We start from the raw sequence: 13,965 nt of genomic DNA on the forward strand, positions 1-13,965 counted from the left end.
ATTGATTAATGAAGATCAATTGATATACGAAGATCAAAGAATTATTGTTTTATACTCATTTTATGTGGAAATCCAACACCATATAACTACGTTTATTACCTAGGGAAAAGGAATGTCGGTTGTTACATGAAATTGGGTAAAAAATAAAAATACCAGTTCTGCTTGAGAGGACGTACTAGGGAAATGGGTTTCTCATCAACATGTGACGTTTGTTGTAAACAGCCCTTCTTCCTTCACTTCGGTAGGAAGACCAGTATGTGTTCCTTTTGGTACTATTATACTTATTACGCGATATTCTCCACTTAAAAGTAATTTTCTCAACATTTCTACGGGTTTTCTTATTCTCTGCTGGACAGCAGGTGCAGGGTTCTGTCTGTCGTCCGTTTACAGTTGATTTTGTTATAATCCTCAGTTGATGTTTCCGTCGTCGAAATATAAAAATGAACACGAAACACTGTGTGGTAGTCCCTCATCGTCATAATAGTATGTCGTCAAATTGTGTGGGAGAGTATTTTAGTGAGCAGGGAGTATTGTGCGATAGAGAGGAAAAATACTGCTGTCTGCGCGGAATTTACAGGTCGAAACGGGCAGGGCTGCTCCCGTACATGATAACGTCTATTGATTTCTGGCCTCCGCCTGAAGGGAATGTTGCTGCTGCGTAAAAGGGCGCGCTTTTGTCGTCGGGTGTGCCTTCCTCCACTACCATCACCACCACAGCCATAGTCGGCACGTTTATTTAGGGGACACAACCCTATAAGCGCGATTCTTATTGTTACAAAATGTTATAATAATACATGTTAAAGATTATTATAGAGTGTTGCCACTTTCCTCGTTGTTAAGTTTTTGTAAACCCCCTCCTAATATTTTGGAATAACGTAATCACGACCTTATACGTGTACATCTTTCGTTTGTATTTCGTTAGTGGCTAAGTTAATTCATTTTTTTTTTTTAATGAAAATAAGAATCAGATGTGTGTTTGATGGTTTATAAATGATATATTGATATTTTCATTAATTTTTAATAACCCGTTAATATTACATATATTTATGTAGCCTTTGATTGAAACAAGGTTTTCAAGTAGGAAAATTTAATTCTAATTACCCACAGAAATTTTATTATAATGTACTATTCTTAAGTGTTACTTTTCCCGCCAAATATTCAGTAAATTGCTGAGAGTAATTTTTTTTCTATATTATTCAAGTAATATCTATAGAGCTTGGTGTTAATTCTTTTTAAACAACATGAATTTTTTTTTGAATGAATACACACTTTAGTGAAAGTTTACAATTGTTGAAAATTAATTAAAATTTTTCTTTTAAACGTTTTATAATTTAACACAATTTTTTAACGAGTATTCGAGAAACCCTGTTATGAAAACTGTACTAGCTCAAGATAACTATCCTAAGGCCTTAATAAACATTTAATTTTGAGTATATTTATTAACCATCGGGTTAAATTATACTTTACAGTCTTTTTCATGTACATATTAAGATCTTTACTAGGTATTATGGTGTAGACTTTTTTTGATATGATTTGGATATTATTTTTTTTCAGTTAGGTTTTAGTTTTGTTTATTGTTAGATATATGTTTAAAAATATAATTGTTAACATGTCTCATAGATCCGGAAGAAATGGAATAGGTCGAAAAATATCTTATCGCTAAGCGTATGACCTCGTTAAATATTGCCCTGTACCTTCAGACTTGTATTTATTTCAGTACAGTGGTTAATGATAATTTCAATGATAAATTTTAAAAATTAAGTAATTAAACACTATGTTGCATAAACTTTTTTATGTGCTTTGTGGCTTGTATGAACTAGATTTTGTTGGAAATATATACCTGCTTACATTAGTCTAGAGATAGTACATTTATTTAATTTTGTGATTTTAGTGATATACTTAAGAAAGATGATTTGTTTAAAATCAGTTTTTTATATTTAAGTAATTCGCATTATTTTATACATTTATTGTGAAATTGAATTATATTTTAATGAAAATTTAAATTAATTTTTAATGACAATTATATTATTAAAAATTAGATAACGCTTAATTAATTTTTACAATACAAATGCCTCATTTTCAAAATATGTTAAAAAGACAATATTTTGCTTAAAACAAATTCTATGCATCGATGTGATGTTTGATAAATCATTTAACAATTACATCCTTTTTTAAATCTCTGTATTTGTTGAAAATTAAAAATTTTTTTTATAATGCGTTTATTTCGCAAAAAACCAAGTCCAAAAATAGATAATTATTAAAAAATGTACTATTAGTAACATATATCCATACTTAACTGCTTTGTGTAAATGAAAACGAAGTCTATCGAAGAATAAAGATATTAGGTGCTTCATTGAAACATAAAGTTTGTACCATTTTAAAAAAGCTTATTGTCAAATAAACATGTTTAGACTTACACACATTTTGCGTAAATCAGTATCGTCTCCATTGATAAACTGTTTCAAATTAATCAAATAATATTCTACAACGTTTAAATTAACATTTATTGTGTTATTTTTAATCAAACCACAAATCAATTAATGGAATATTAGTTTTAAAGATGAAATTTAGTCCTGGATATTATTCTAATGGTAAACGAACATTGACCTTACATAAAATGGTTTCTCAAACAGGTTGTGAAGAGCATAAAATTCTTCGGCTCGTTAAAATAAATTTGCAAGTCACTGGAAATTAGCTAGGACTATGTTTGTCCGTCAATGGGAGTTAAAAAATTCGATTATTTTTAAAAGATGGACTGATTTTCTAATTATTGTTTTTAACATAGATACGTGAAAAATATTCTTAATTCTACGTGCTTTCTTATTATAGGAATATTATTGTGTGAACTAATATATTCGGGATAATCTTATCCCAAGTTATGGCAGGTGAAATAACATTTATTTTTTACTGTCATACTTGAAATTAGCCTATGAATAGATTTATTTGTATATATAAATATTAATCTGGATGAAGGAAAATTAAAATGGTTATTTATTAAAATATCAGCTACATTATTTTTTAATTAGGTAATCGATTTCAGTTTTAAGTTAACATTTTTTATGAGTAATTTGAATTATATTTCAGACGTAACGCATCGTCTATTAGTTAGTAGCTAGTAAATTCAACCTTTGGTATTGTATAATAAATGTGTAGTTTGTATATTGTAATGCATTTTACACTTTTTATTGACATTTTCAAGATAAAACCCATCGATTGTTTAACCTTTAAACTCAATTGATAAAAATCTTTTTTATTGATCATTCTCTCGGTTAAACTATACGTTTTTTATTCTATAAATTTTTATTTATTTTAATTATAATTGAAAAAATAGACTATTTCAAACAAAGTATAAGACTCTTGTATATCAATATCAATTTTTTAATTTAGTTTCTTATTCAATTCTTGCTACATGTTATAGCGATTTCACTAGGAGGGTGTTTCATTGGTTTTAATTGATGATGCAATAATGAAGAACAGCGTTGGCGTTCAGAGCCAAGCAAAAATTTCACTATACTTTTGCCGCCATAATAAAATGTTGTTTGTATTTCCATTGTACATGACATTTGTCTGCTGAAAATCTCAAAAAGTTTAGGGCATTTTCGCTACTAAAACTGAAAACGTTTTCAGTCGTGTCAACATCACCAAACCGCTGACAGGTGTTCGCCATGTAAAATATATTCCCATCGCATTTAGCTGCAACTGTAATTGCGACCCGTATGACGGCGGCAGTGGCATGTGGTTGATTCACGAACTGGTTCAAAAATAAATTAAACCGGTTGGGTTACACACTCACACACACGTATGTACTTTTTATGTTATTTTATGGCGACGTGTTCATAATATTTGAAACGTCGTTGTGTCTGTTGTACGCCTTGAAATGGACTACTACAGACGACAACCGTTCTTTCTTTCGTTATTAACAACACACAACTCTATGCTTGGTTGGGTAATGCGGTTGTACTATAGAAGTCCGGCTAGGTGTGGGATAATACACCGATTGGCGTAGGTAGCCGATTAAATGTGATCGGTAAAAGTTTATTTTTTATCATTTGATTGTTTATAGGTGTGTGTGTGTGTGTGTGTGTGTACTCTGTATACGTTCTGGTCACTCTATAATCCTAATAGTCAAATAAAAATAATTTGAATTTGTTTACTCAATCAAAACGTCTGAGGAGGCTTCACCAAAATCTTAGTACGAATCATCACGTTGAGAAGTATTTCGACTTATTGCTCCATTTATTACGCTAGTTACTTACAGTTTGTTTTTCATTTCGGTCAAAATAAATCACACTTAATTCTTATAAAAGATAACTTTATTACGATGAAAATTTGTTGTCGTCTCTCTCGAGCTTAGAGTTTCCATTTATACTGCTGTAAGTAATACAGTATATTTTTAAGTATTTGTCTTGGAATATTAATAATGCTAATACGACTACGAGTATCATTAATGGCGAACCGTTAGTTGTATTTCATTTAAACATTTATTAATTTGTCAAGTAGGTACACACTTTTGTTATAGAAAGTGCACATTACAATGTGACCGGGTTGAATGAAGCTGCTCCTATTCAATTGACGAGAGGGGCAACGAACTTTAAACTCAATATCATATTAACAACATAATGTACGCGAACAGTTGAGCTGCTGTGAACTGACGTATCGCTTTTTAACATTTTTTGCACAAAGGTGTACTCCTCACGTGTACCGCAGGCTCGCAAAGTTGTTACCGATTCTCTCGACTATTTGCACGATAAGTAAATGCAAATTGCCACGCGATTCTCAAACAATGATTATTATTCTGACATATTGCTATGAATATTTCCACCTTGTTCGCACAACTATGCCTAGAGTAGGTCACCTTTAACAGCAGAAGTATTATCACGGTCGTTCGATGTCAGCAGCAATGAACAACAATCGCGACGTTTTTAACTTTCTCAGTATTTATGCTTTTCTATATAAAGACAAAAAAATACAAAGAATAACTGGAGTAGAAATACTTTTAAATATCAGCGAGTTGATTTTCTAAAGAGATGAGCAGTAGTATTGCCGGTAAGAATATTGCTAAAAATTTCGCGAGTAGCTAAAGTATTTATCCGAAAGATAATAGTATTCAGTTACTTAATCGATTATGAGAATAGAATTTAACACATTTCTATAATTGTTAGGAATGTGTTAATATGCGTTTTAGAAATTTTTACTTTACACGTGATTTTCGGTCGGTTGTCATGTGTAATTTCGTGTGCTGTTATTATAGTGTTTAAAACTGTCGACTTGTTATTTATTTATACTCGTTATACCCTTTCGTTTGCAAACGGGAGATCCCGTTTGAATTCCAAAAATACTTATGTGGCACATTTTTATTTTTACTTGCTTATGTAGATTTCACTCGATGCCCCTTTTTCGGATGGGTTCAGCAGGAATTCGTAGTTCACTGTGGTCGACGTGAGCACGCAGTAATAAGTAATACGAGTCGTGTAATTTGTAGAATGATTTTTTTTTTTTTTTTTTGGTCCCAACGCCAAATTAACGCATTGACCGTTCATGTTATTTTATAATACTACGCGTTGTTTAATATTGTATATTAGAGACAAAATTTATCTCTCGACTTAAGCGTTCTCCTTATTTTTAATTTAATCGAACGCAATAGTAACGTACGTTCAATCATTCATTATCAATACGAGTGACGACTATTAATAACGACTTACTTATTTTGTAAACGAATAGAGCTTTTTTACGGGTTTTATGATAATGTTTTATTATTCGTGCGATTTGGTACGTCGGTTTTGTTCATAGTAACTGAACTGTGTTCTTCTTCTAAACTTTGTATGGTTCACGCCAAACTTTTTATGTTTTGCTTGAGCACGACTAACTTTATTACAATATAGAAAACGCGGTTATTGTCGTCATGCACGGAACTCTGAAAGTCGATAACATGTTGAGAATAATACAAAAACAATCTGATGCATTCATCAACAACCCGTGTACACACAATATTTATTTTAACTTAAATTTGATGACTGAGTGTGTAGACTGCAAAATTGGAGTAAAACCAGATGGTTCGGTCAACATCCGGTGCGTTTGACGGGAAAATTACAAAATTACACATTTGACTACTACTCGCAGTAGTGACGGAGTTGTGCCAAAAGTACACGACGTCTTCTAATTTTGGCTTCAACCGTTGAGCTGCCGGGTAAAAATAATGATTTCTGATGTTGGCTATTATGATTGTAACCACCGATGGTTGTTGTTTTTGTTGGAGTACAGCAGAACACGGCGTGTGTTGCGTAATGCAAACTGCAACCAACTCTGAGGCCATTGAAATGCACGTATTTTACCTGTAATCGCACGTGAGAAGCCGCTTTGAGGAAAAAATTATATTTTATTCTTGATAAACTAGTACTTTCTCTTGATCTGCGTTTCTGCGAACCAATGCAAATTTTTTTATAAAATATTCTTGTCAACTATTTATTTTGTTGTTGATTTTTAGTTTTTGAATTTCGAGTACGCCTCCTGTACACGAACATTTTTACAATACATAAATATTGTTTAGTGTTATTCTTTGGTGTTACATAACTTTTCAAAACTTATTTAAAAAAAAAAATCAAGGAGTTCTTTAAACCTATATTTGTCTGTTAAAAATAATTATAATTTGCTGTATTTTAGAGTCTGTTTAGAAATTATTTGTTTACAGTGAACTCTTAGATTATAACTATAATGCAATGTAGAATACTTAAAAATGTTAAAATCAACACGTAACTCAATTTATATGTATATATAAAAAAGAAAGAAAGCAGTAGCGTTTTCTTTGATGTTTGCTGGAATTTTCGTTTAAAGAAACCGTGGTCGCCTTTCGTTGTGCGTTGTCTTTTCCTCCTTTTTATAAAATAAATATTGTGATTGTCCGTTATTTTGTTTGAATCGAGACTACCACACGTCCTCCGCCGTCGCCTGGTCAAATCAATAATAACTCATGACGAAAAAACCGTTCATTGCAATTATCACTATATAATGAATATGGGTCATCATCATCGTCTCTTAACCGTTATTTAGTAATCGTGTGGCGTTGAAGCGCATAAAAAAGTGTGCGTTCACAAATGATGAATTTATTTAAATGCTACGACAACATCAATTTTCTAGTAAACAACGCCAATGATTTTGATATCCGGTTAATAAAATCCGTTGTTCTTACCAATTCTGTCTGTTTGTTTTTTCGATAATTAATTTACTCTCGAGCCTTGTTTTTTCTGAACATTTAAAGCTTGTGTAATTACATATATATATATATATATATATATTTTTTTTTTTATCGTCCATGAACTGTTTTTATTTATCATGAACGCGTTACGGCTTGTTATGTGAGATAGTGCCACACCAATGTCTAGTCACTTAGTTAACCCCGACTTGGCATTTTACTAGTTCTGTGCTCACAACACAACACTACGCATGCCGCCGCCGTCCTTACGTAATTGCACCTCATATTGGCCGCGCTAATAATTATTACTCTCATCGTTCCCGCCGCTATGTCGAAATTCAATGTTGTGTTTCTGTTATGATTTTTTCAAGAATATTTTTTAGCCGGCCGTTTTAAATTATTCATAATTGTTGTGGGTGAATAACCCAGTAGGAACGTTCGTGAAGGTGTTGTCGGTGGCGTAGCGTATAAAATAAAACATTATATATATATATATATCATTATAGCGCACATAGCGTTCGTCGTTTGTTGTTCGGCCACAGTGCCATAGGAAGGTTCGACCGTCACGGATCAAAATATCGAAACGGCAACGTCGCACCGTTGCCGCCAACGACGTCGATCTTACCGCCGTAAGTGTTCGGTTTTCTCTCTTGCTACTCCTCACCACACCATGACTCCCTTCCGCCCTCCCCGTCGCTGTTGTCTCACGATCTGCTGGAGCACATATACCGCAACATCATCGCCGTATTCATACAATACCTGCACGATAATATCCCCCAGTACTACTCTGTAGTAGCAGGGAATCTCTCTGTCTTTTTTTTCGACCTCTTGCATTTTATAAAGACTCCGCGCAACTAGTTTATAATAAATAATACACTATTAATTTATATACGTATCCATACGCTTACCATCCAGTTAACGATAATAATCGTCTCGGTTTGTTTACAATCTATGGCTGCAACGACCGAGTACACCGCCGCACTGTGGAAAAATAGATTTTGAAATAATTCAATTAAAAACATTGTGTTTGAACCGTTGCAACACCAACGAAAACACATTGGACTTTCCGTGTGTTTTTTAATTTACGGGAAAACCAAATAAGAAAACAACGTACTAACGTACGAATGTGTGTCACATGTGTGTGACAACGATGTTTTCGCCGTTTACCTTCGTCGTTCCCGGTGAAATTTTGCTATATTTCTACTGTTTGTTTAGTTTTCATATAAATCGACGCCAACGACATCGTTTTCGCGGTTTTGCGTAGGGCGTGTCTCAAGTAACGTATTATCTTTTTGAAAACCGATTCGTATCGAAACTATCGGGTTTTTTGTAAACTTACCATATTTAGACTTAATTCTTGTTTCTCGATTTCCAGTTTTCGGTCGTTACTGATTGAATAATTGGCATTTTCTCCATTTCGTGAACGATTTGGATAAATCTATAAGTGTATTATCGGACAAACAACATTACAGCGAACGAAATTGATTATCTGTCGTTGCCCCATTCGTTTAATTCTTACATGTAATATTCATGTATTTAAAATAAGAAACAACTGTGGGCTAGTAGTTAAGTGTTTGTTGTGTGTGGGGTGGTGTGGCCGTCGGTCGGACGGACGGGCCGGCCGCCTGGCGTTGTGTATCGATGTGAAAGCCGGGAAATAGTTTAGTGTGTGCGTGGTGTGCGGCGTTGTTGCGTGCACGATTGGGCAACGTGGCGCTTGCGGGGCCAGCCTGGAAACACATACACACGCACACAGACGTGCTCGGGTCGGTGGGCGAACACCGCTGTGGCGGCGGGGGGTTCCCGGCTTCCCGTGATGCTCGTGATCCGCACCGCCGACCGAGCCGTGTCCGCCGTTATTTTGCGTTCCAAAGGCTTTTTAACGATGGCTGCTGCTTGCCATCCTTTTGTTTTTGCCATTTTTACCGCGCCGAATTTGTTTTCCACGCAAAAACCCGCTGAAAAATACTACTGTTCAAATTTTTCCGTGGTCAAGTCTGTAACATGTATAGCGCGTTAAAAACATTTGCATTTAGACTACGTGTTTTTCTTTCTAAGTCGCTAAACAAAAAAAAACTCGATTAAATATGGTCAAATAACGCACATAAGATGAATGGCCGATTTTCATGTGTACGTAGTGCGTTATTCCGTTCATTTTAATTTATCAAAACATATCATATGCATTAATTTGCCAATGTAAATTTTAACTAATGTTTGGGTTCATAAACGTGTAAAAAAATTTCATTGAGCATAATGGAGAGAATTTTCTCAAGTCGGTGCTGGTTATTCTTCTGTCATAAACAACGACGCGTATGTGAATAGTTTCTTTTATATTGAATATTGTTATTTCGTCGTTACCTGTATGCTTCAAATAAATGCTACGTGTTGGCTTTAAGATAGTGAGCAATTTTACGACCTTAGGTCAATGCAGTATCTATATAGAGATTGAATTCGCTGTATTAGGAATAATATATGTATATTATAAAATTATAATATTGCCAACGGATAAGATTGAAGAACCGGATTTTTCTTCACTACAATCATTATTATTATTATTATTATTATGTTAATTTATTTAGCCGTCAGTAGGGCTTCAGTATTGTCATGGCTGACTGTTTATTTCTTAGGGTAATCGTGGAAACTAAGTCGCTCTTTCGTTTTAACTGAGAATAAACGCAATTTTTCACTCCTAAGCATCTTTTAATTTTTCATTCAACGCTTAGCTGAATCGAGTATGCCTCAAATCCATTGGTGTTATTTTTTAGATTGTTACTGTTGAATGAAAAATCCAAAACATGTCCACGTGATAACTCAAACTTATGAAAAAACTATTATTATTGTTTTGATCTTGTCTTATCTACAGACACAGGACTATAAATAAACACATAGTAGCACACTAGATATACTGGAATGTATACATTATTTCACGTGTGTGTTTATATGAACTCTACGCTCATAAAAGTAATGTTTATGTTTTTGATTGACATGTAGATTTGGCATTTTGTTGTTCGTCGACTTTGCTTTTTAAAAAAAACTTTACCGTTTATTATTTATTAATTATTCAATTAACTCAATTATTGTAAAACGTGTTCTCGATTGAAGAATTCCTTTGCATCTGCTGTTTGTATCTTATAATATGTGTCGTTGAAAACAATTTTGTCGAATTAGCGTTCATTTATTTTCTATAATTAGCGTATTTGTTTGAAGAATAAAAAATGCTTTGGGTTGTTTTGTACACTACGCACATTGAAAGCTTATAAGAGGGATTGGAAAAACCATTTGGTGTATTCGGCATGAAAACATCTTTCCATTGTTGTGTAAAGGAACGTTGGTATCTCATTCGCTATTTTTACTAGAATTATCATTTTATCGTATGGATTGCCCGCCAACTAAATAATTTATAAACACAAATGATATCGAACGTCTAAGAATTTAAAACAATTGCACGTGTTGGATATCGGTGTACCATTTTAGGACACCTCATGGTTGTGAGTTATTTTTAAATATTCTTAAGTATTGCTTTCTAGAACACGATATATTTTTATAAAACGTTGTTAATGCGTATTCGGTTATTTATTTTGGCATTTTTTTTTTTTTTACAAACCCTGTTCAGACAACCGTTTCAGTTATTATTACGCGCAATATATTATTTTAAAATGGGAAAAATCCAATCTCTAAATCGCCGCCGGTCCATCGCAAGTATAACGTCGTTTAGATAGTTTTAACAAACGATAACCGCTTGTATTAAAAAATTTGAATAGCAAGCGGAAGCGTTTCGTTCCCCTTCGGACTGAAAAACACACTGAGCATTGCGGTTGCACGAAATTTATGAAAACTGTGTTATTTATCTTCCCTTAGGCACCGCAGTTTGTGGTGTACGTGCTCTTAAATTACGTTAAGTGCTTTGAAAGTGAAAAACGCTGCCTCGTATACTGAAAACGTTTTTCTTCTCTTCAACTACTTACCTAGTGGCGTGTCAATGGTACCTCGGGGGCGTGAGAAAAACAATTTTTCCATTTGAAATGACACGACACGATAATGTCGGTCGATTATCTGCAGATGTGCTACGCGCGCGTGTATATCAATTTTCTAGCGAAATTTAGCCACGTAAGTTCTTTTTTTATTAGCGACTAAAAATAAGTATTTTGAAAATGTACACGTTTGCGGTAATAATTCAATAGATTTTAATCTGACTTATCTCTCGTACGATTTGCACACGTGAAAAAAATAAAAGCTCACTATTATTATACACGACCCAGGGTATTATAAATAATGGCAATGCGGTTAATAATAACTGCGTCTAGGTTTATTTGAATAAGTTTTTTCGTCATTCCATAGCAAATGAACAGCGTTATTATATATTTTTCCGAAGTTATTATTTTTTTATTTAATTTCTCTACAAAACAGTTTTATCTTTAATTTTGGCGGTATGAAACGTCCTAATTATTATTATTTTATTCGATCGGTTACTCGAATCCACTCGTCTTGTATGTATTAATAATGTAAGTTGTAATTTGAATTTCGTTTTTCCGATTTGTTCATTCCTTTTTTTTTTTTGCGGTTAAAAAGAGTGTCTCGTGGCACACAGTCGCTTAGCATTTGCAGTTTTTGACCTTCAACGATGTTCAATATCGATCACGGCGATACTTATTCATTGAATTGTGTAAAATGAATTACTTGTATTATTTAGAAATTGTGTGTGTAACTTTGCTACTACTACCATGACGATTGTTGTATGTAAAATTGTCGTGTGAGCCGTTCGCTGGGGACATCTTATAGTGCGTGTCCTGTGTGTGCAGCAAACGTGTTTCTTTTTTTTTAACAGGATAAATAACTACCAGTGTATCTATGACGAACGCACGGGGCCGGTATTATGGGCGTCACGCAGTTGTGTGCCCGACGACAATAATAATAATAACACGACCGTTGTCCTCCGGAGACGACGACGAGCGAAAAAACTGTGTACGCTTATTGATTGACAATTCGGTGTAGAAAACGGTCGCCCTGTGGTAGATGTCACCCGGAGGAGTGTGCGGCGGTCGCCGCCCCCACTAACTTTTCTCTTTTTGGTTCATCGGCCTCGATCCATCCAGATACCGTGGTGTGTCGCTAAAAAATATCACCAAGAATAACAGCAACAAATAATTAACGTCGCTTGTTGTTGTTATTAGCCTCCTTTCCCCGTCTCTAGCATATGTTTCACCGATTTCGATCATTGTGCGATTATTGTTGTTTTGTATTAATTGTTTTTTTTTTTTTTTTTTTTTTTTTTTTTTTTTTTTTTTTTTTTTTTGTTCTACAGGTATGGACGCGTGCAGAGCGTTAAGATACTGGCGAGATCGAAAGAGGAGGTGGCGCTCGGCGGCAGTGGCGTGTGCGCCACCGTGTCGTTTATGGACATCAAGTCTGCCTCGAAAGCGCACAACGTGGAGCAAAAGCTGGACGACAGGTGTCTCAGCACGGAATACCACGAGCCAGCCGCCATCCCATCGGCTAGTCCGACGATATCGTCGCACCTGTATCCGGCCCCCACTAGGCCGTATATTCACGGGTAAGAGAAACGTACAACTTGAACTCTGCAGTTAGTTTATTCGAACTGTTCAACGATAGATGTGTATAAACAATAATATTAATGAGCCACATCGTGTATTATCTGTGATATATTAACTTTTGACGTATCTTTGTTTATTTAGCAAAAGCAGAATACTATTTGTGTACAACATGAAATTATTCATATTTATCAATTTAGTCGCATTAAGTTTTTATGGTTTCTTAAAGTTTTAATATTTTGAGTATACTAACGTTCGAGTCATCTAAGCTTTACTGTTATTTCTTTCATATCTGATCGTATAAAAATGTAATTTTCTTTGTTTTTACGGTATGAAATATTTTTTTATTGTCCTTGGTTTAATAAAAATAAACGACCTAGTCGCTTGCAAAATAGTACGTCATTTAATTAGGAACACGGCACTGTTTTTATAATGTTCAATATGAGTTTTAGCTGTATTTTCCATGTGTGCGTTTACTCACCTTCTGTTATTTTGTATTTAGTCCATTCTATCAAATTTCGGTTAGAAAAAATTTGTCATGAAATTGTTTCTACTGCCGGCCTCAATATTGATCTTATTTCCCTGTTGTTGGCGCATTAACATTGCATAAACACATTTTAATTCGATTTTAACCGTGTGTTGTAATGGTGCGCGATAATACTTTAAGATAAAAAATAACGGAGCAATTTTCGGACTCGGTTCTTATAAAGTTATTCATAGTTATTTACCTTTTCCCATTTTACGTTTGGTGCAATTTTCTGAACAATTAAATACACACGTACTCAGTAGTGTAGTTACAATGAAGACAATTAGAGAGTTTCATTAAGGAAATATAATTTGAGAATGTACAGGCTAGTCATTAGTATGGTTTTTATTTTTACTTATAGATCTATATCTTTGAGTTGTTCTCTTTAACTGTTCGCTACTTATATTTAACAATAAAACTCTCGTGAAGTAATATCATTTTATATTTTAAAAAGAGTAGAATTTTAACGTGATCGTTTTCTAAAAATAAAATTTAACTCTTTGAAGTTCAATGGAATATTTTAACTGTAAGGTATTTAAAATAATTATTTAGATCAAGGTTCGAAATACCGAAGTAGTAAAAATAGTTTTTTGTTCTTAATTTCAAGTTTAAACAAATGAAATGGATTAACGTGGTGTTTAACTTGTAATTTAAAAATATTCTTCTAAATATGATTTATTTATTAGCTTAAAAAAAAAAAT

The 13,965-nt window shown here is 33.7% G+C and overlaps 1 protein-coding gene across 5 annotated transcripts in view; it reads left to right on the forward strand.

The window, feature by feature from the left end:
- The window catches only part of LOC126896239 (protein split ends), a 37,729-nt gene that overhangs the window by 3,578 nt on the left and 20,186 nt on the right, over positions 1–13,965 (forward strand). For 4 of the 5 annotated variants that reach the window (XM_050668857.1, XM_050668856.1, XM_050668855.1 and 1 more), the window contains exon 2: positions 12,492–12,740. The exons of the other annotated variant lie outside the window; for it this stretch is intronic. In XM_050668857.1, the coding sequence (XP_050524814.1) occupies positions 12,583–12,740 (158 nt within the window). In that variant the 5' untranslated portion in view covers positions 12,492–12,582. The remainder of the gene's footprint in view (positions 1–12,491; positions 12,741–13,965) is intronic. 5 annotated transcript variants of the gene reach the window in all.

This window comes from Daktulosphaira vitifoliae, unplaced genomic scaffold (assembly GCF_025091365.1).
Source record: "Daktulosphaira vitifoliae isolate Bord-2020 unplaced genomic scaffold, ASM2509136v1 Scaffold_1, whole genome shotgun sequence".
In the NCBI taxonomy this organism is placed as follows: Eukaryota; Metazoa; Arthropoda; class Insecta; order Hemiptera; family Phylloxeridae; genus Daktulosphaira; species Daktulosphaira vitifoliae.